This window comes from Garra rufa, chromosome 4 (assembly GCF_049309525.1).
Source record: "Garra rufa chromosome 4, GarRuf1.0, whole genome shotgun sequence".
In the NCBI taxonomy this organism is placed as follows: Eukaryota; Metazoa; Chordata; class Actinopteri; order Cypriniformes; family Cyprinidae; genus Garra; species Garra rufa.
In genome coordinates this window covers 21205738-21228500 of record NC_133364.1, presented here as the reverse complement: position 1 = coordinate 21228500, position 22763 = coordinate 21205738, and the positions used below count along the sequence as shown (strand labels likewise).

General features: G+C 34.4%; 1 protein-coding gene across 1 annotated transcript in view; it reads left to right on the top strand.

Moving 5' to 3' along the window:
* Nucleotides 1-21672, top strand: part of cacna2d1a (calcium channel, voltage-dependent, alpha 2/delta subunit 1a) — a 150021-nt gene extending 128349 nt beyond the window's left edge. The window contains exons 29-38 of the mRNA XM_073838849.1: nt 243-310; nt 1473-1511; nt 1716-1787; nt 6874-7026; nt 7753-7805; nt 8616-8671; nt 9458-9584; nt 10580-10686; nt 11136-11218; nt 16526-21672. Coding sequence (XP_073694950.1) covers nt 243-310; nt 1473-1511; nt 1716-1787; nt 6874-7026; nt 7753-7805; nt 8616-8671; nt 9458-9584; nt 10580-10686; nt 11136-11218; nt 16526-16642 — 875 coding nt within the window. The 3' untranslated portion in view covers nt 16643-21672. The remainder of the gene's footprint in view (nt 1-242; nt 311-1472; nt 1512-1715; nt 1788-6873; nt 7027-7752; nt 7806-8615; nt 8672-9457; nt 9585-10579; nt 10687-11135; nt 11219-16525) is intronic.
* The last annotated feature ends 1091 nt before the right edge of the window (nt 21673-22763 follow it).

Here is a 22763-nt window from a genome sequence, read left to right as displayed (position 1 = left end):
ACAAACAGGGAAATGGCTGGAGCTCTGTTATCACTAGAATATCGCACTCATCTCAGCCAATCAGATTTGAGGACCAAAAATAACTGTTGTATAAACCAATATAACAGCCTTATCAACATTTAGCCGAAGTGGCCAGTTCAGAAAGCTACCGATAGGTTAATCAAAGTTGATTTTCTGCTTTGCCAGTGAATTTTTGTGAACTGATGCAAATTTTAAAACTAAATGCCTTTTGGTTGTTTCAGTGGTTGGTGTAAAACTGGATATACAGACTTGGATGGAAAGTTTCATCAATGCTACGATTACGCCCAAAGTGAGTCCAAGGAATTAACTCTGTGTATTTACAGTGGCATGCGAAAGTTTGGGAACCCCTTGCGGAATCTGTGAAAATGTGAATAACTTTAACAAAATATAATAGATCATACGAAATGCATGTTATTTTTTATTTAGTACTGTCCTGAGTAAGATATTTTACAGAAAAAATGTTTACATATATAGTCAACAAGAAAAAAAATTTGCTGAAATTATTCAAATAACCCCCTTCAAAAGTTTAGGAACCCTTGGTTCTTAATACTGTGTGTGGTTACCTGGATGACTGTTTTTTTTTTTTTTTTTTTGGTTTAGTGATGGTTGTTCACGAGTCCCTTGTTTGTTCTGAACAGTTAAGCTCAGCACAGTTCTTCAGAAAAATCCTCCAGGTCCTGCAGATTCTGCAGTTTTCCAGCATCTTTTGAATATTTAAACCCTTTCCAGCAGTGACTATGATTTTGAGATCCATCTTTTCACACTGAGGGCAATTGAGGGACTCAAACACAACTATTAAAAAAGGTTCAAACATTCACTGATGCTCTAGAAGGAAACACAATGCATTAGGAGCCTGGGGGTGAAAACTTTTGAACAGGATGAAGATGTCCAGATTTTTCTTATTTTGTTAAAATATTTTAGTTTTTCCATTTTGTACTGCCCTTCAGATGCAACAGAAGATACTTGCATGTTTCCCAGAAGACAAATTAAGTACAATTTACCTTGATCTTTAAATTCCAAAAGTTTTCACCCTCTTAATGCATCGTGTTTCCTTCTGGAGCATCAGTGAACGTTTGAACCTTTTTTTAATAGTTGTGTTTGAGTCTCTCGATTGTCTATTTTGTATGATGTCTTTTATTTAGTTAAAATTATTCACATTTTAAAAGATTCTGTAAGGGGTTCCCAAACTTTCGCATGCCACTTTATGTTAACTGTAGTGTGAGTTGAGAATATTGTCAGTTTGATACATCTTAATAGTTTTGGTTTCTTATTTGTATAATGGACAATATTCAGATTCCAAAATAATCACTAAAACTAAAATCTAAATGGTACAGGTGAACTTTGAAATCACAGCATTGTAATGCATTGTAATATTCCCTAAAAACCAATGTAGTTTGATATTTTGTCCAACTCTAATATGAATCTGTCTGTATTTTACTCTTCCTGCACAGTGTGTTGGTGAAATCTGTGGGTGCAGGAGGGACGACGTGGTAAGATCATATTTTTGAAACTTCTTGTGTTCTAAAGAAATGTAATTATCTATATTATATACACTACTGCTTAAAAGTTTAAAGTAAATAACAGAATTTTTTTTTTTTTTAATCCTTTGTAACAATATAAATGTCTTGATTTGTCACTGACCACAAGCTTACTTTAAAAGACACTACAAAATTATTTATCTTTTTCTCTTAAAGAATCTGGACTGCTTTCTTCTGGACGATGGAGGCTTCCTTGTCATGACCAATAAGTACCCCTATATCGATAAGGTGTGCCTCTCTTCTTACCTAATCAGCAGCTCTCCATTTAGCTTCCACATTCCCCTTCTTTGACCCCTGGAGAGCAGCCACCCAACCCCACCTGCAACAGCGGTAGAGTAAATGTTTAAAGTTAGGCTCAGCGAGGGAAGCCAATCAGAGCGGAGTGTGTGCAGGATAAATCACGGCCGGAGTGTTTGGCAGCAGGGCTGAAGCCAAGGGGACCGATTGTGCCCTAAATCCCGTCTCCTCCCCTCCGTGTGGGCAGACTCTCCAGGGGTTGGCTAGGACCGCCGGGCAGACCGAACATTCATTATGGCTGTTATTGCATGGGGAGCGGCGGCCGTTCTGTACGCTCTAGGATTTATATCGCCTTTGGACTGACTTATAGTCTCGGATGCACACACTCTTACATTCTTCCGTGCAGTACAAAGCTGGAAGCTAAGCTGCGTGTGTTCGTAACAGTAACCAGAACAGGGGCGTTTTTTAAAATTCTGCACACACTTGCGGTCGATATCACACCTCAGAGATTTTCTGGGCTCACAGACAGCTCTTTCTTTGGTTTAAATTATGGTAATGTAGCAGGCTGTCCTAATAAGATTAGAACAGATCCTATTGGCTCCCCTGAGCACGGTGGGCTCCACACTCTTTAAACACACAGCATGTAGTTCACAGTGTGAACTTATTCTACAGATTAGTACAGACAGACATCCTCATACCCAGTGACACATGCCTACTATGAAACTTGGCAGATGTTGTGAAATTTAGAATAAGAATAGCCACATGGAATCTGAATTTAGCTGATACCTATGCAGAAATACTCACAATGTAGTTTTGTACATATATATTTGAACTAATTTTGCATTTTTAAATCCATTCTGCAGAATTGTGCACATTTTCCCCAACAATCAGTGTGTAACATATGAGCAAATTAGAAATTTTTTATTTTATTTTTATTTTTGGCTTATGAAATTTTGAATAAGAATGGCCACATGAAATCTGAGGTGACAGAATTTATTCATCACTTAATTCTGTACATTTTCATCTTAACAAATTTTAGCATTTTTAAATCCATTCGGGGGAATTAGGCACATTTTCCCCACCAATGACTGTGGAAAATATGAACAGAGTAGACAGATTTATTTTATTTATTTATTTATTTTTTTTTTTTGGCTGGTGTTGAGAACTTTTGAATAAGAATAGCCACATGGAATCTGAGGTGACAGAACTTAGCAGAATTATTTATCATTTAATTCTGTACATTTCTATTTGAACAAATTTTAGCATTTTTAATTCCACAGATTTTATTTCATTCCACAGATTTATGCACATTTTCCTCAAAAAATCACTGTGGAACATATGAGCAAAGTAAACTGATTTTATTTTTGGCCAATGTTGTAAAATTTCTAATAAGTATAGCCACATGGAATCTGAGGTAACACAATTTAGCAGAAAGCTATACAGAATTATTTATCATTTAATTCTGTGAAAGTAGACAGATTTTTATTTTTATTTTATTTTATTCTATTCTGTGCATTTCTATTTTTACTCACATTTACCCCAACAATCAGTGTGTAGCATATGAGTAAAGTAGAATTTTTTTTTTTTTTTTTTTTTTTTTTTTTTAATTTATTTTAATTTAATTTATTTTATTTTTGGCCAGTGTTGTGAAATTTCGAATAAAAATAACACCATGGAATCTGAGGCGACAAAATTTAGCAGAAAGCTATGCAGAATTATTCATCATTTAATTCTGTACATTTCTATTTTAACAAATTTGAGCATTTTTAAATCAGTTCCCCCAAATTATTCACATTTTCCCCAAACATCAGTCTGGAAATTAACTGCAAAGTAGACAGATTTATTTTATTTTATTATATTTTATTTTATTTTTGGCTGGTGTTTCTTTTTTTAACATTCCGCAGATTTACGCACATTTTGGGCACAAAAAATAAAACATTTATTTTATTTTATTTTTGGCCAATGTTGTGAAATTTCAAATAAGTATAGCCACATGGAATCTGAGGTAACACAATTTAGCAGAAAGCTATACAGAATTGTTCATCACTTAATTCTGTGAAAGTAGACAGATTGTATTTCAATTTATTTTTATTTTATTTTATTTTTGGCCAGTGTTGTCAAATTTTCAATAAGAACAGCCACATGGAATCTGAGGTGACAAAATTTGCCAGAAAACTATGCATAATTTCTATTTTTACTCACATTTTCCACAACAATCAGTGTGGGACATATGAGCAAAGTAGACATTTTGTTTTATTCTGTAAATTTCTAGTTTTACTCACATTTCCCCCAGCAATCAGTGTGGGACATATGAGTAAAGTAGAATTATTTTATTTTATTTTTTTATTTTTTTTTATTTTTATTATTATTTTTTTTGGCCAGTGTTGTGAAATTTTGAATAAGAATAACACCATGGAACCTGCGGTTTTTAAATCTGTTCCTCAGAAATGTTCACATTTTCCCCAACAATCAGTGTGGAACATATGATCAAAGTAGACAGATTTATTTTATTTTATTTTATTTTATTTTATTTTATGTTAGTTTAGTTTAATTCATCATTTAATTATGCACATTATCCCCAAAATTCACCATGGAACATATGAGCAAAGTAGACAGATTTATTTATTTATTTATTATTATTTTTAAATTAATTGAATTATTTATTTATTTTTATTGTTGTATTTTTTGCCAGTGTTGTGAAATTTTGAATAAGAATAGCCACATGGAATCTGAAGTGACAGAATTTAGCAGAAAGCTATGCGTAATTATTCATCATTTAATTCTGTACATTTCTATTTTCACAAACGTTAGCATTTTTAAATCCATTCGGCAGAATTATGCACATTTTCCCAAACAATGACTGTGGAAAATATGAACAAAGATTTTTATTTTAGTTTGTTTAGTTTACTCTATTTTTGACCGATGTTGTGAAATTTTGAATAAGAATAGCCACATGGAATCTAAGGTGACAGACTTTACCAGAAAGCTATGCAGAATTATTCACAAATTTTCCCTAACAATGAGTGTGGAAAACATGAACAAAATAGATTTATTTTCTTTTATTAAATTTGTTCCAAAAAAGAAACTTCACTGACAAAGAACCAGATGGATTCAAAAAGCTACACCGTCCTGCAGAAAACTGTTACTAGTGGACGACATACTTTTCAGGAGCAGATGTGTGTATTCAGAGCTTGATTCTTTATACCATTTCTAGCTCATCTCAGGACATCTGCAGACCAAATGGCGAATAAACAAACATTTCATTGCGGCTTTGAATGATGTTAATTGAAAACAAAAATAGCATTTGTATACTTTATTTTTCAGTGGTGAATCTTCACAGTGCCTGTTGCTTTTAAAGGGATCATCGGATGCCCAAGTTGGTATGATTCTTTAGGGTCTTCGTGAAATGTCTGCAACACACTTTAGTTAAAACTCCTCAATGGCTGTGTAAAACAACACCCTTTTTACCTTGTCAAAAACAGCTCTGTTCACTGCAGCCAATTTCAGTGGATGTCTCTTTAAATGATAATGAGCTACTGCTCACCCCACCCTCTGTTCCATTTTTAGTGTATTTAGTGACGTATTACCATCAAAAACAAAACGAATCCACTGCATCCTCAGTGGCTCTGATGTCGGGAGAAAATAAAGACTCTTATTTTCACTTTTACAGCCAAATACAAAACACCTGCATTTCTTAAGAGACATTGTTGTCGTTACAGTTGCTTGAACCAGTGTTGTTTTTGACAACCATCTTAGATTTAGTCTTAGTCTTAGTCTTTTGGACTAAAATGCTTCTTAGTTTTAGTCAAATTTTAGTCACTTCTATATGTGATAGTTTTAGTCCAATTTTAGTCGACGAAAAGTCAAAAAGGTTTTAGTCTAGTTTTAGTCGACGAAAAGTCAAAAAGGTTTTAGTCTAGTTTTAGTCAAAAAAAAGGGAAAAAAGTAGTCTTTTAACAAATTAATGTAGGTCAGTAAGTATTTTGCCGTTTGGTAGTGTCACTTATAAGTTCTGAAAATAGCAGATCTATAGTTCAACACAATGTGAGCTTCCGGATCGACTATTTTCACCAATAATTACAATAATGAAGGAATGTTTTAGAACATAAAAGACAAACAAGGATGGAATGCTAAAACGGCTTGCCATACTAGTATAGCAAAGAGTATTTAATGCTAAAACGGCTTGCCATAGCGTCAGATACTTTTTAAGTTTTAATTGGCATGCACAATAAGCGGAAATGTCATGCATTTTAAACGTCTGACGGACCACCCACTAACATTTTCGTCTATTCTCGTCTCGTCAACGAAAACTCACACACGTCTCGTCATGTTTTAGTCATCAACGAGCCATTTTTATCTCGTCATCGTCTCGTTATCGTCATGAAAAAAAGTGGCGTCAACGAAATGATTTCGTCATCGTCATCGTTGACGAAAACAACACTGGCTTGAACATAGTGAAAATGGCGGACAGTGCACAACTGGCTCAAAAAGGAAAAGGAATTGACAGTGTTTAGGTTTTTTGGGGATTAAAAAAAGTAATGAATGGATTTTTATCATTGTAGGGCGGTTGTGTCCACACACTGCTAAGACACATTTATATGCAAACACCATGGAAAAGTGAATTTTGCATTCAATGTTCTCTTTAAAAATGCAGGTTCATGAAGGTTATTCTATTAGGGCATTAAATTGTCCCCAGAAGTAAGCTGAATCTCATTTGGATGTTCCTTTGGAGATGTCGGCAAAGATTTGCAGACGAAGTCCAGTCATTTCAGTAGGAATGGAAATTTTGCACAAAGGAAAAAAAAATTCCTCTTGCAGATTTTGCAACAGGGATTTCAGAAGTCGGCCATCTGGATTCGTCACATTGACCAAGACTCTTTGAGCTGTGTGACGCTACACTGTTGACAATAGACAATCGACTTTCTTTGTCTAAAAAAAAATGTGCTGCAATTTTGTAAAAGTCATTTTTTCTTTTCTGTGGTGATTATTATTGTCTCTATATTAAAACAGTAGAATGCCTATGGTGTCCCATATCTATAAGTAATTGTGTGTGTTTGTGTTTTGTCTATGTTTTTAGATTGGACAGTTTTTCGGTATGATTGAACCCAGCCTAATGAGAAATCTGATAAACGAAACCCTGTTCTCAGTCAACATAACCTACGACTACCAGGCCCTCTGTGAACCCACCAAAGAAAGTAAAGCCGCCGCTGGTCTCAGATCAGTCTATGTGGTGAGTTTCGTCTTCTATGAATCAATTTTTTATACACCAAAACAAAAATGTGTTTACTGTAATTCACTAAATCATTAAAGGCAATGCAGTAATGGTTTGCGTGATATCTTAAGTGTTATTTGGCCTGTAAATAAGGATTTGCTTACACAGCACATTTTCCCCAGACTATAAAGTTTAGTCATTCGATTAGTGAACTTCATGTTATTGTTCTATATCACACTCTAAGCTAGACTCACGATACTCTCTCTGATCTATGTGACTTGAACGATTACGGCCTTGTCTTACATGCTGACTAAATCTCTCACAACACACAGAGTCAACCGTGAATCATCACAAAGAGACACTTCCTCTCTCATACTAATCAGAGCAGCGTGTGCGGCAGCTAACGGTCCCCTGAGCTCATTCGTTGAGCATTGTTTGTGGATTTATGCTTGCATCTGCTGAGCTTTTGTCGAATATCTCCCGTATTGTTTGGCACTGGATCCTTTCTGTCTGGCAGGGTCGTAATAGGGCCCCCAGCCAATAAAAATCAGGATGTTTTGGTGCTTCTCAGCTCCGGATATGCAACTTGCAAAGTTAGAGAAGAATGTATGAGAGAATAAACGTTTGAGGTGCCAAAATCTTAGAGTTTGTGCTGATTTTAATGGGGATGGTACAGCACAAGGATAATGTTGGTGCTTCTGGAATTGTTGTATAGGTTTAAAACATGTTGTTGGTCTCTTTTAGCCCACCATAGCTGACATTCTCAACATTGGTTGGTGGGCTTCTGCAGCAGCCTGGTGAGTGATTTGAAACAATGCCTTATGTAACTTTCTCAGTTCACACAGAATTTATTCATTGATTATTTACTAACCCCAATGTACCAAACCTTTCTTCTGTGGAAAATATAGCCAATAGCCAAAAATCATTAGGATATTAGGAAAGATTATGTTCCATGAAGGTATTTTGTACATTTCTTACCATAAATATATCAAAACTTAATTTTTGATTAGTAATATGTATTGGTAAGAACTTAATTTGGAAAACTTTAAAGGAGTAGTTCACTGTCCGAACAAAAATGTACAGATAATGTACTCACCCCCTTGTCATCTGAGATGTTCATGTCTTTCTTTCTTCAGTTGTAAGGAAATGATGTTTTTTGAGAAAAACATTTCAGGTTTTCTCTTCATATAATGGATTTCTATGGTGCCCCCGAGTTTGAACTTCCAAAATGCAGCTTCAAATGGCTCTAAACGATCACAGCTGACGAAAGAAGCAAACAATCTAGCAAAACGATCAGTTATTTTCTAAAAAAATTACAATTTATATACTTTTTAACCTCAAATGCTCATCTTGTCTAGCTCTATGTGTACTCTGTGTAAAGATTAAAAAGTATATAAATTGTAAATGTTTTTAGAAAATAACCGAACGTTTGGTAGATAAGACCCTTGTTCCTCGGCTGGGATCATTTAGAGCTCATTGAAGCTGCATTTAAACTGCATTTTGGAAGTTCAAACTCGTGGGTACCATCGAAGTCCATTATATAGAGAGAAATGCTTATTTATGAACATTATTTTTTTACCAAAATATATTTCTTCTGATTTCTCCAGGTCAATATTGCAGCAGTTGTTTGTCAGCATCACATTTCCTAATTTCCTTGAAGCAGGTAAGACCCAAACATTAGTAATTAATTGCTATGAAACAATAATCAAGCCACAGCAATTTTTCTTGTCGTTTGGTGTACTGCCAAAACTATAGTTCCAATGAGTGCTAATGTTGAATTCATGTGAAAATGTCAAAGACATTTAATCTGATGGGGGCACAGTTTATTGACTCATTGACCATTTATTTGGATGTTATTTGAGCACTGAATGAACATTTAAAGGCATAGTTCACCCAAAAAAGGAAAATTGTTTTATTAGTTACTAACCCTCATGTCATTCCAAACTTGTAAGACCTTTGTCCAGCTTTAGAACACAAATTAAGATATTTTTGATGAAATCCAAGAACTTTTTGACCTTGCATAGACAACTATCACGTTCAAGACCAAGAAAGGCAGTAAGGAAATCAATAAAATAGTCCATGTGACATCAGTGGTTCAACTGTAATGTTATGAAGCTACGAGAAGTCATTATTTTTGTTTTCTCTACACACAAAAAGTGTTCTGGTAGCTTTATAACATTACGGTTGAACTACTGATGCCACATGGACTATTTTAATGATGTCCTTACTACCTTTAGGGGTCTTGAACATGTCAGTTGTGTTTCTGTCTGAACAGAAAAATTTCATCAAAAATATCGTAATTTGTGTTCTAAAGCTGAACGAAGGTCTTACAAGTTTGGGATGACATGAGGGTCAGTAATTAATGACAGAATTTTCATTTTTGGGTGAGCTATCTCTTTAATGCAAATAAGCTCATGGCAATTGAATAGCTATTGTGTTTTGTTCACAGCGGACGTAGACGATGACCTGTCTGAAATACCATCTAAAGAGAGTTGCATTAAAGAGCAGAAACAGTATTTCTTTGAGAACAATGAGACAACTTTTAAGGGGACTGTTGATTATCAGAACTGCTCCAGGTAAGACTCATGTGGAACTTAGGGTGTGTTTACACTTGTAGTTTAGTTCGTTTGGTTCATATGGTCCGGGCCAAAAATCCGCTTAGCGTTCACACTGGCATTTTTGACAGCGAACCTAAAGATACCAAGCCTAAAGACATAGTGATACGTTCACAACCTGATTGATCGGGTTTAATGACGTATATTTCGTAACTGAACTCGGGTGCGTTTGACTTAAAGCAGCGCTGCGAGTGTATGACGTCAAAGTACCCATTCACTGATTGGTCTGCTCAGCACCGCTTTAAGTCGAATACACCTAATGCTGTCTGCTGGGCTAAGTGCGCTCAATGTTGCATGTACATGATTTTATTTTCACTACTTTACCTCCTCGTTGCTCCATGTTTGCCTTCTGCTTATTTTGTTTTGGATACACCGCTTGTTTCCTTAGTGAAACCATGCCGCATAGCATCGCATCTTTTAATTATTTCCTGTTTTTGGTTAGTTTAGAAGTATTTGAACTGCACCAGAGTTCGTTTGAAAGTAGGCCAAGACCCATCTTTTTAGCGTCTCTGTCCGTTTGTTTGGTGCTCACCAGGGTTCAAATGGCGGCGTTCACACTTACTCAAATGAAAGTTCGTTTTAATCAAACCAAACATGACAAGTGTGGACACACTCAACATTGAATAAATTAAATTAAATTAAATGTTTTAATACATTTAAATCAGTTCTCACACATTTCTTAAAGGGATAGTTCACCCAAAAATGAAAATTCTTATGTTTTTCCAAACCTGTAAGACCTTTGTTCATCTTTGAAACACAAATGAAGATATTTTTGATGAAATCAGATAGCTTTCTGACCCTGCATAGACAGCAGCACAACTACCACATTCAAGGCTCGGAGAGATAGTAAAGATAGTAAAGTTTCAGGCATTAATGAACTATCCCTTTAATGATCAAGGTGATCTTTATCACAGGAAATTGTGCCCATTAACATGTTTTTGAGTTTTTGTTTTCAGGCAGTTCATAGCTGAAAAGCTTCCGAAGACAAATCTGGTGCTTATTGTTGCAGACACAAAAGGGTGCCAGCCTGATGAAAAATATTTTTCCCAGGAAGAAAAGCCTTGTATCCTTTATACAAGTACAAACAAATCTACTGTTTAAGACGCACAATGATGATTTCTCATCAGGTCACTGTCAGCGTTGGAAAGGAAATTCAGAAATAACTAGACTTAGCTTTTCCAGTAAATTGTGTCTCACAGTTTCAAAGAAAGCTGATTCTGGAGGAATTTCTTTATCTCTCTTGCTGTCATTTTAGTTAATCAGTTCATTCGAACAGCTGATTTCAGGCAACTGGAAAAAAGGTTGATCTGTTTTCAAATCATTGCCCAACATGTTTATTTTATCAAATGGAAATACATTACTTATGATGGGTTGCAAAGTTCTTGACTTTAAAATTGTCGGATGATGGTATGTTTGGCACTTTGCTTCTCTGGAGCTCCGGAAAAATCAGGTTTTCGCATAATATCAGATTGCTTATTTATCAGAGTTTCAATCCTGAACTTGGTCTCACAGCTCCAGGACCAGATCCCTGCATAATAGCCCATAACCCACGTTATCGGAAAGGTCCGACACAGTGCTTTGACAACAACATAAGTGTAAGTCACCCAAACACCTCAAAACAGATTGAAACCAAACTAGCAATCAGCATGACTTAATGTGCATCGTGCCTATTCTTCTATAACGGCTGTATTTTACTGCTATCATTTCAATCATTACCTGAGATCTACCACACTGAGACTCTGTATGAGAATCATTGAGTCGTGATCAACGTGAAGAAACTTTATCTCTCTGTGATAGATCTTGGTTTAGGAGAGCTTGGCTTTGTTTGACATGTTCTGATCTTACACAAACATACATTTCAAGGAGAAGTTGACTTCCAGAACAAAAATGTACTGATGATTTACTCAACCCCTTGTCTTCCAAGATCATATCTTTCTCTCTTTAGTCATTTGAGGAAAACATTTCAGGATTTCTCTCCATATAGTGGACTTCTATGGTGCCCATGAGTTTGAACTTCCAAAATGCATTTAAAATGCAGCTTCAAAAGGCTCTAAATGATTCTACCCTTTTTTTTTTTTTTTGTAAAGGGGGTTTGATCTTCAATCATCGTAGGATGATTTTGAAGTTGGAGGAGAAAATGAGATAGGAGTTTTTTGATCTGCCCTAACTGTCTTTAACCAGTGCACGCAGAGCTAGACAAGACAAGCATTTGAGGTTAAAAAGTATATCAGTTGTAATTTTTTTTTTTTTTTTTTTAGAAAATATCTGATCATTTTGTTAGATAAGACCATTATTCCTCAACTGGGGTTGTTTCGAGCACTTTGAAACTGCAATTAAACTGCATTTTAGAAGTTCAAACTCGAGGGCACCATAGAAGTCCACTATATGGAGAGAAATCCTGAAATGTTTTCGTCAAAAAACACAATTTCTTTACAACTGAAGAAAGAAAGTATATCAGTCATAATTTTTTTGTTTTTGTTTTTTAGGAAATATCTGATCATTTAGTTAGATAAGACCCTTATTCCTCAACTTTGATTACTCAGAGCATTTTGAAGCTGCATTTAAACTGCATTTTAGAAATTTAAATTCAGGAGCACCATAGAAGTCCACTATATGGAGAGAAATCCTGAAATGTTTTCGTCAAAAAAACGTAATTTCTTTACGACTGAAGAAAGAAAGTATATCAGTCGTAATTTTTTTTTAGGAAATATCTGATCATTTCATTAGATAAGACCCTTATTCTTCGACTTCGATTGTTTAGAGCATTTTGAAGCTGCATTTAATCTGCATTTTAGAAGTTCAAACTCGAGGGCACCATAGAAGTCCACTATATGGAGAGAAATCCTGAAATGTTTTCGTCAAAAAACATAATTTCTTTACGACTGAAGAAAGAAAGTATATCAGTCGTAATTTTTTTTAGGGAATAACTGATCATTTCATTAGATAAGACCCTTATTCTTCGACTTCGATTGTTTAGAGCATTTTGAAGCTGCATTTAATCTGAATTTTAGAAGTTCTCGAGGGCACCATAGAAGTCCACTATATGGAGACAAATCTTAAAACGTTTTCCTCAAACATAATTTCTTTACGACTGAAGAAAGACGAGAACATCTTGGATGACAAGGGGGTTAAAATATATCGAAATTTTGTTCTGGAAGTGAACTTCTCCTTTCCTGGCCTAAAGAATGTGGACACCTTTTTTTAATTAACTGGCTTGGGTCTTTCAGCTACACCGGTAAGCAGGTGCATACAATCAAGCGTATAGTTATGCAATCACATTTTTGAAGACATTTCGAGTTTAGTTGGCTGGTCAGCACAAAACCTAGACATGAACTACACTGAACACTTTTTAAAAGAATCTGAACAAGCTAAACTTGCTGTTTATGTTCAGGTGTTCACATACTTTTGACCAAGTAGTGTATCTTTATCTAAATATACCTACTTCCTGCTCTGGATTCTATCTTTTAACTTGCAGTATTAACACTCTGTTGCTCAAGCACTTGTTCGCGTGTTGCTTAAACTTCTGACTGTCAAACATTTTTCTGCATGATTCTCCCTCTCTCTCTTTCTCGTGCTGTGTATTTGGCTGTATAATGTTTGTTAGGATGAGGCCATGTGTAGGAGAAATGCAGGCTCTCCACTGCTCTCCTCTCTGCTCATGTTACTGCTGCCAGTGTTCATGTGCTGTCTCGGGTCAGTCCATCTCTCTATCTGCCCCTTTCTCTCTCTTCTTATTTATTTATCGATTAAATCGATCTGTCGATCTTGTCTGCCAAATTAGAAGTAAATTCACTAAACGCTTGTGTCACTTTTGTTTGTTGTATTTCATCCGCTGTCTGCAGTCATTTAGCTCTGCACTGTGGGTATTTAAATTTTGTCTTTCTTTTCTATTCAAACACATCTTTCTTGCATTACCTGAATTCCTTTAGTGAATCAGCTGCTAAAACAGCACAGGCAGTTTGTGCAAGTAAACAAGGCTATCAGCTGTCCTTTTTATCTACATGTTCCACTCTCATTTTTCTGTCCTTTTTGTTCTAATTCAGATTAATATCTCTTTTGAGTTAAACTAATTAGCTGTTGCTTCTTGCAGCTTTTTAAACTGCTGATGTAACTCACACGCTTGACTAATTCACCAGCTGTAATGAATAAATTATCTACAGCATATTTAATCATATTAATTGCAAAAACATTAAAGCTTTTAGATTGAATGTGATGGGGTAAATGTTTTATGGTGTGTTCACCTAATGTCAAAACTACTGTATTTAATCATATATGCTAAATATAAATTTTTCTGCTGGTATGTATACTACTTTACAAAAGTTTGGGATCAGTATGATTTTTTATTGTATTTTAGTTTTTTATGCTCATCAAGGCTGCATTTATTTAAAATAAAAACACAGAAAAAAACAGTAATATTGTGAAATATTATTGCAATTTAAAAATAATGGTTTTCTATTTTAATATATTTTAAAATATCATTATTCCTGTGATGCAATGCAAAAAAAAATTATCAGCCATTACTCCAGTCCTCAGTATCACACGATCCTTCAGAAATCATTGTAATATGCTGATTTATTATTAGTGTTGTATGGAGGCCGGTTTCAGCCACTGAATAAATAATAAAATTAAGGCAACTGTGACTTTTTTGTCAGAATTGCAAGATATAAACTCACAGTTCTGACTTTTTTCTCATGATGTAAACTTTTTTTCCCTCAGAATTATGATATAAACTTGCAGTTTACTTTTTTCTTGTGATACAAACTCATAATTATGACTTTTTTCCCCCTCATAATTGCAAAAAAATAAACTCCAAATTCAGAATTGTGTGAAACAAACTCACAGTTCAGACTTTTTTTTTCTCAAAATTGTGATATAAAGTCACATTTCTGATATTTTTCTCAAAATTGCATGATATAAACTTGCATTTTTTTTCTCATAATTGTGATACAAATTTGCAGTATTTTTTTTTTCAGAATTGCGTGATACAACTTGCAGTTCTTTTTTTCTCAGAACTGCAATTTAAACTCTCGTTTTTCCCAAAATTGCGTGATCTGCAGTTCTGACTTTATTTCTCAGAATTGCGTGATATAAACTTGCAGTTCTCCTCTTTTTTTCTCAGAATTGTATGATACAAATTTGCAGTTATAACTTCTCAGAATTGCGTTATACAAACTCGTAATTTAGACTTTTTTTATCTTAGAATAGCATGATACAAACTTGCAATTCTGACTTTTTTAGAATTGCATGATACGAACATGCAATACTGAATTTTTCTCAGAATTGTGTGATACAAGCTCACAATTATGACTTTTTTTCTCAGATTTATGTGATACAAACTCGCAGTTCTAATTTTTTTAGAATTGCATAATACCGACTTTCAATTTAGACTTTTTTTCTCAGAATTGCGTGATGTATACTCGCAATTCTGACTTTTTTGCCCCAGAATTGCATGATATGAATTCACAAATCTGACTTTTTCCCCTCAGAATTGCGAGGTATAAGCATGCAGTTCTGACATTTTTTTTGTTTTTCTCAGAATTGCGTAATATAAACTTGCAGTTCTGACTTTTTTCTCGAGATACAAACTCACAAGTAACTATTTTATCTAAAAAATCACCACATATACACTCGCATTTCTGACATTTTTCTCAAAATTGTGTGATATAAAGGAGCAATTCTCTTTTTTCTCTTGCAATTCTGACTTTTTTCTTAGAATTGCATGATATAAACTCACAGTTCAGACTTTTTCTTAGAATTGCATGATACAAACTCGCAATTATGACTTTTTTTCTCTGAGTTACATGATACAAACTCGCAGTTTTTTGTTTTTTTTAATTGCATGATTCAAACTCACAATTTAGAATTTCTTTTCTCAGAATTGCATGATGTATACTGTCCAGTTCTGACTTTTTCCTCAGAATTGTGTGATACAAACTTACAGTTCTGACAATTTTTTACGATACAAACTCTCAATTCTGACTTTTTGGTCTCAGAATTGCATAATACAAACTCGCAATTCTGAATTTTTTCTTAAAATTGCGAGATATATTGTAGTTATGTAGATATATTCTCAGAATTGCGAAACGTGCACTTGCGTCAGTATTGCTAGTTTATATATCGCAATTCTGACTTTAAGACATGCAGTTTTTGAGATAGAGTTTATATCTCATAATTCTCAGAATTGCAAGAAAAAAGTCAGAATTGTGAGTCTAAATCCTGTTATGACTTTATAACTTGCAATTTTATATCACACAATTGCAAGATTTTTTTATTATTATTATTCAATCAATGGCGGAATTGGGTTTCCATAGTGTTATGCTGCTTATAATTTTATTATAACGGTGATGCTTTTTCCAGAATTATTTGCTGAATAAAAAAGAACAGCATTTATTCAAAATAGTAATCTTTTTTGACAATAGAAGTCTTTACTATTCATATCAGTTTAACACATCCTTGCTGAATAAAAGTATTAATTTCTTTAAAAAAAGAAAGAAAAACAATTACTGATCCAAAACTTTTGAACGATAGAATTTTTATGAAATTACAGAAAAATACTATGTAGTAAATAAAAACTTGATAGTTATGTATTATAATATTGAATCTCTAATTGTATGTTTTCATATTTTTCTAAATATTGTTTAGTCATTCAATTAATATCACAATTAAATATAATACATATATAAAAAAGCAATAACCAATACATATTTGTATGTATTTTGATCATTTGCAACTGTATTATCTATTGTTTATGAAGAAAATCAATGGGATTTTTACTCTTAGAACCACAATTCTGCGCTTTTATTGCAAGTTTGTCCAAAACACAAAGTATTACTTTTTTAATTCCCACACTATGTGATCGCACCAGCACACTTATTGGCTTTCTCTTGTTGGCATGGCAACAGGAACAGAACGAGGATTGCGGTGGGGCGTTGGGTCTGAGTCCATCGATCGTGTCCATGGTCATCCTCCAGCTGCCGTTGCTCTGGCTTCTGATTGGACGAGGACACTGCCTCTCATGACCTCAGCACAAAGACGCCACGCCCCTCTACGATGCCAAAACGTACCACTTTTGACCGTTCATCCGGACTCCCACGCACATGGAGGGAGAGGCTCTGACCCAGGAAGTACAAAACCGAAGCCGCGATCACTCACAGCCTTTGAGGTCAAAGCAGGTCGGAGATGATAAATGAGCAACGGCCTTTGACATTTGACCTGTGAGGTCAGACTCTCTCTACATGGGCAGTCTTACCTGGGTGGGCAGACCTTGACACCTTGACACTTTCGTCGTGTTTTAAAAAAAATGGACGAAAAAATGATCCACTGCCAACCAAAGTTTCGCCCTTTACCGGTGTGATGCCTTTTTTTTAACCTATTTGTCCTTCAACATATTTACACGGCTAATTCCTCAGTATTACAAACTGTTTATATGTGACTTTTATGGCCTCGTCACGTTCGCCCCGCTGAGATCTTTAATGGACCCCTCCGGGTCGGGTCAAAATCCAGCCTTGTTTGTGGTCTGCAGCCCATTACTGAGAAAAAAGGACAAATGAGCTTGTGACCCAATGCAAAAGTCTCTTGTTTTTCCCAGTGGTCTCCACCTCTGTGCCTCGGGAATATCGGTTTCGTTTCCGACCGCTGTTTCGAGTGAACGATCCCTCCCTCCATTTGTCCGTGGGTACCCGTATTCGCTATCACACGGTGATTTTTATCCGCCCATAGTGCATTTCTAACGTGCACTGCTGCCAAACGTTACCTTGTGTGTGGTCTTGCTGTACTTTGCACTTGATGCCAAGCCGGTCGTGTGGCCAAACAGCCCTTTGGTTCTTATTTAGGGCTTTTTAGATGACAGCCGATTCGTACCGACCTAAAAGCTCGCATTTGAAGAGAATTTGAAGAGAAAACCCTGCTGTTGCATGTGTGTGTTATTTTAGATTGTTGAAGTTATTATATGAGCAAAGAGTATGTTTAATGTTGAGTTTTATGTGCTCTATTTAATGTATGTGTGTGGATATGCAGATGCTCAAGAGTGTTTATGACATGGTTGGTCTTTCCCACACTTTAATATCATCTGGAGAACTCGAAAAAGGTGGAAAGAAAATTATCTAATGTTTACAGATATTTCGAGACACTCGAGAGTTTTTATAAGACATGTTGCCCCGGTTGTGCTGTCTTTCGAGTGCACGAGTCTCCGATGTGTCGTTTTTCACTTTAATGTCAGAGGCAGAGCTCTGTCAGCCTTTCTTTCCTGTCAACGTGCCTTGATGTGAATGGATTCGTATAAAAATAAGTGAAGGAATATCATATTGTGTAATCTGACCCTGATCGCTCTGCAGAGAAATGCAGAATAGCATAATTTTGATCTGATCTTCCGTCCCTTTAAGAGATCCTGACTGGATCTTTGTGCCTCGATGAAATCTGGGCTAAAAGCCAAATTTTATGGAATAATTAAGATTTTGAGAAAAGACAAGAATAATTACGGGAAGCCCTGAACTGCTCACAAAATTAACATGTTTTTTAAATATTTTTGAGCTTTGTAATTGTTAATAATAATAATAATAATAATAATAATAATAATATATTTAATTTTAACAATTTATTTAGAGTTTATTTATTAATTGTATTATTATTATTATTATTATTTGTTTGTTTGTTTGTTTTAAATTAAATATTAAAATATAAAATATGTAAAATATAAAAAAGGTAGAAAATATAAAAAGCCTGTTTCCGCCACTGAATACACTGCAAAAAAATATTTTCTTACTTAGATTTTTTTTTGTCTCGTTTCCAGCCAAAATATCAACAAATTCTTAAATCAAGAAGGATTTTCTAGATGAGTAAAAATTATTGTCTTGTTTTTGGAAAAAAAAAAAAAAACAAGCAAAATAATCTGCCAATGGGGTTAGAAAAATAATCTTGTTTTCTGTTTAAAATGTTCTAAGCTAAAACTCACTTCATTTTGACTTTTTTTTTCTGAAAACAAGAAACTAATTAGAAAATCCTTATTGATTTAAGAACTTTTAGATATTTTGGCTGGAAACAAGACAAAAATGTAAGTAAGAAAAGCATTTTTTGCAGTGTAAAAAAAGTAAAAAAGCTAATTGCGACTTTTCATCTCATAATTCTGACATTTTTATTGCAATTCCGAGTTTACATCTTGCAATTCTGAAATACTCAGAATTTTGAGATATAAACTCACAACTGCGAGTTATAAAGTCAGAATTGCGTGACATAAAACTCCCAATTCTGAGAATTAAAGTCAGAATTGTGAGATATAAACTCCCAATTCTTACTTTTTTAGTTTATATCATGCAATTCTAAGAAAAAAGTCAGAAGTGCGAGTTTATATCTCGCAATTCTGATTTTATGATTTGCAATTGTGCATTTATAGCTCACAATCCTGAGAAAAAAAGTCAGAATTGTTAGTTTATGTCTCCCAATTCTAACTTAATAACTCACAACTGCAAGTTTATATCATGCAATTCTAAAAAAAGTCAGAAGTGCGAGTATATATCTCACAATTCTGACTTTATAATTTGCAATTGTGCATTTATAGCTCACAATCCTGAGAAAAAAAGTCAGAATTGTTAGTTTATGTCTCCCAATTCTAACTTAATAACTCACAACTGCAAGTTTATATCATGCAATTCTAAAAAAAGTCAGAAGTGCGAGTATATATCTCACAATTCTGACTTTATAATTTGCAATTGCGCATTTATAGCTCACAATCCTGAGAAAAAAAAGTCTGAATTGTTAGTTTATTTCGTGCAATTCTGACTTAATAACTCACAACTGCAAGTTTTTATCTTGCAATTCTGATTTTAATTTGCAATTGCACATTTATAGCTCACAATTCTGAGAAAAAAAATCTGAATTGTGAGATATAAACGAACTCACATTTGCAAGAAAAAAGTCAGACTTAGTTTATATCTCACAATTCTGACTTTATAACTTACAACTGCAAGTTTATATTGCGCAATTCTGATTTTATAACTCACAATTGTGCATTTATATCTTACAGTTATAAGGAAAGCATCAGAATTGCGAGATAAAAATCTGAATTGTGAGATATAAACTTGAAATTGCAAGAATAAAGTTAGAACCAGTTTATATCTCGCAATTCTGACTTTATAACTCGCAATTGCGAGTTTGTATAATAAATTCTGACTTTATAACTAACAACTGCAAGTTTATATCACACAATCCTGATTTGTATCAAAATTCTGAGGGAAAAAAGTCAGAAAAAGTCAACTGCCTTGAAATTTTAAGTTAAATCAACTTCAAAGTACAAGTCATTTTAACTCATTTTATTGTCGTGAGTTGAAATGACTTGTAGTTTTAAGTTGATTTAACTTAAAATTTTAAGGCAGCTGCTAAACAAGTTTTTAAGTTCAAACTGGTGAAAACTTTTCACAGTGCAGATACAAACTTGCATTTGTGAGAAAAATGTTAGAAAAAAACTTTGTTTCTTGCAATTGTAAGTTTATATCAGCCAATTCAGAAAAAAAAAGATTTGTTAGTTTATCTTGCAATTTCGTCTTTATAACTCTCGAGTTTATATCACACAATTCTGACTTTATAACTCGCAATTGCCAGTTTATATAACAGGTCAGAATTGTGTGATTAAAAAGTAGAGGTCGACCGATATTGGTTTTTACCGATACCGATAGCTAGGTTGGACCACACTGGCCGATACTGATTAATTAACCGATAGTTTTTGAAAATAGATACTGAACGGCAACTAAAATACTGCTCTGCTAGTTTTAAAAAAGTAATAAATCATACTTTGTAAATTAATAAAAAATATAAATTTTAATTATATATTGATCATTAAAGTTATTTCATAGTTTATTAATGTTAACAAAATAACACCCTAACAAGGAACAACACTTCTATTCTACAGCTTTCATCAATCTTAGTTGATGTTACAAATGGGCTCATTGTAAAGTGTTATTTCATATTAACAGTAGGGGTGGGAATCTTTACATTTTTACAATATGTAAAATTGCAGTTTCTATGCTTTTTGTTTATATTTGGAATCTCTGTATGTTAGTACTGCCTTATTAAAATTAAGATTCAATTTAATTACGATTTTCAATAACAACTAAATATAACCATGCATCACATTCTCAGTTTTCAATATTACTGCACATGGCTACATTTTCATATACATTTTATATAATTTATTTTGAGCAAAATTTACTTTATTTTTTTATTATATAAGCAGGCTACTTTTAAACCAATTACTTATTTAAAATAAGTGTTCTTTAAGTATCCAAAAGTTAACAGACAATAGTTATTTTTTTCCTTTCGTTTGATTATTACTGATGAGATCATTGACAGTGGCTGCTTTAACAGGCTGCATTCAAACGAATGCACAGATCTATTTCGATATATCAGATGCCCTGCTCTGAAAACATAACTGACTGTGTGTACATCAGTTTCGTATAAAAGTATTCGAAATGGCAAGTGCATTTAACCGCATCTGCAATCGAGCTTTTTAGGACGAACAAACACAAATTGCAAGTGAAAGTCCGTCAGTGCGCGAGTTTTGTGCATCTAATATACTGCATTACAAACGGCAGAAATGAAGGCACATGTAAAGTAAAAAACTGCGGGTGGAAGCACGCACTGTCAAGCAATGCACACGAGTCTCACAGTGCAAATTCTGTGCAATGAAGCCAGCCGCGTTTCAGGCGCTCACGCGTGCCATATGCGGGGAAAAACACGAGCTCCTTGAAGAGTATGGCGTTCATCCCGGCTCAAAAAAATGACGCTGCAACGTGCACTCGTCTCACTGAACGTCTCACTGACGTCTTAATTTTTTTTTTCTTTTTGCTATTAAATCCATTTAATTTAAGACGCAGACGAGACGTAGACGTGACGTAGACGTCACGCAGACGTCACGTAAATCACGTGTGGCAGTGAAGTGTCGAGCCAGACGTCACGCGTGATTCACGTGTAGCAGTGAAGTTATTTATTTATTTTTTCTCTAACACGTATCACAACACTGTGCTCACATGGCTCAGTGCAGTGTGTGAGCCAATGCACAATTTACTTGCCCTTCATTCATTCCTCTCAATGAACGTGACATCTGCGTCTGACTTGTAACGTGACGTCTGCGTCTGTCTTTCTCTTTTTTTTTTTTTTTTTTTTTTGCAGTTTTTAGCATCTTTTTCCCGATTAACTTATACATTAATTATGTGCATATAAATTTTTTTTTCAAGATAACAAGTCTATAAGTGCTGCTGCTCCGATTTGATTGTTATTTTAGCAATAGCAGGAGGATTCCTCAACAATGATAATGCACATATGTGTTATAGGCCACGGTCTGTTTTTTTAAATAGTATAGGCTAAATAAAATCCATGAGACAGCACGTTTCAGTGACCTATACATAAGACTCGCTGTTTAAAAAAAAAAAAAAAAAAAAAAAAATATATATATATATATATATATATATATATATATATAAACACGCAACATGTCTGCAAGACATTAGTTTTGCTTGTATATACAATTAGAGGAGTATATGCTACATTTTGAGAAAAAAATACTTTCTATACAATCTTTTCCAATTAACCTATCTATTCTTTTTATTAACTGACAATCACAAACAAGCCAGAACTCTGCGCTCTGCGAGCGTTTTGGTGCAAAAGACTTTGCAGATGTTATGTCGATGTTGTGAGTCAATACTAGAAAAGCTAAACTGGACAGTCCTTCTTGAAACAGATTGTGCTCCGGAGAAATGTCTTGATCACTTGTGAACGAACGAAAATGTACGGCAAAATCCTGTGACAAGTCGTCAGTGAACTGCTGCCATACATGCACTCATTTATTTAAGACCCCAAACCAGCTGAGATAGAGGAGTGCTGCTGTCCCGTGCTGTTTGCACATATCTGTCACAGACAGACAGTATATCTGCCACACGCGTCATGTAAGCGCAGTTTCCTGTTTTAGGCTACATTTAAGATAACATGTATATTCAAAAGTTCTTTAAAAGCATCTGGATGCAATAAAGTAATTTTTAAAGGTTTTTTTAAAGCATTTGCGGTATGGATTAAAATTCTAATAGGCTAATAAATAATTTGCATATATATCAGACAAAATTGCGTTGCAGCAAATCCTCTAAATTTTTATATATT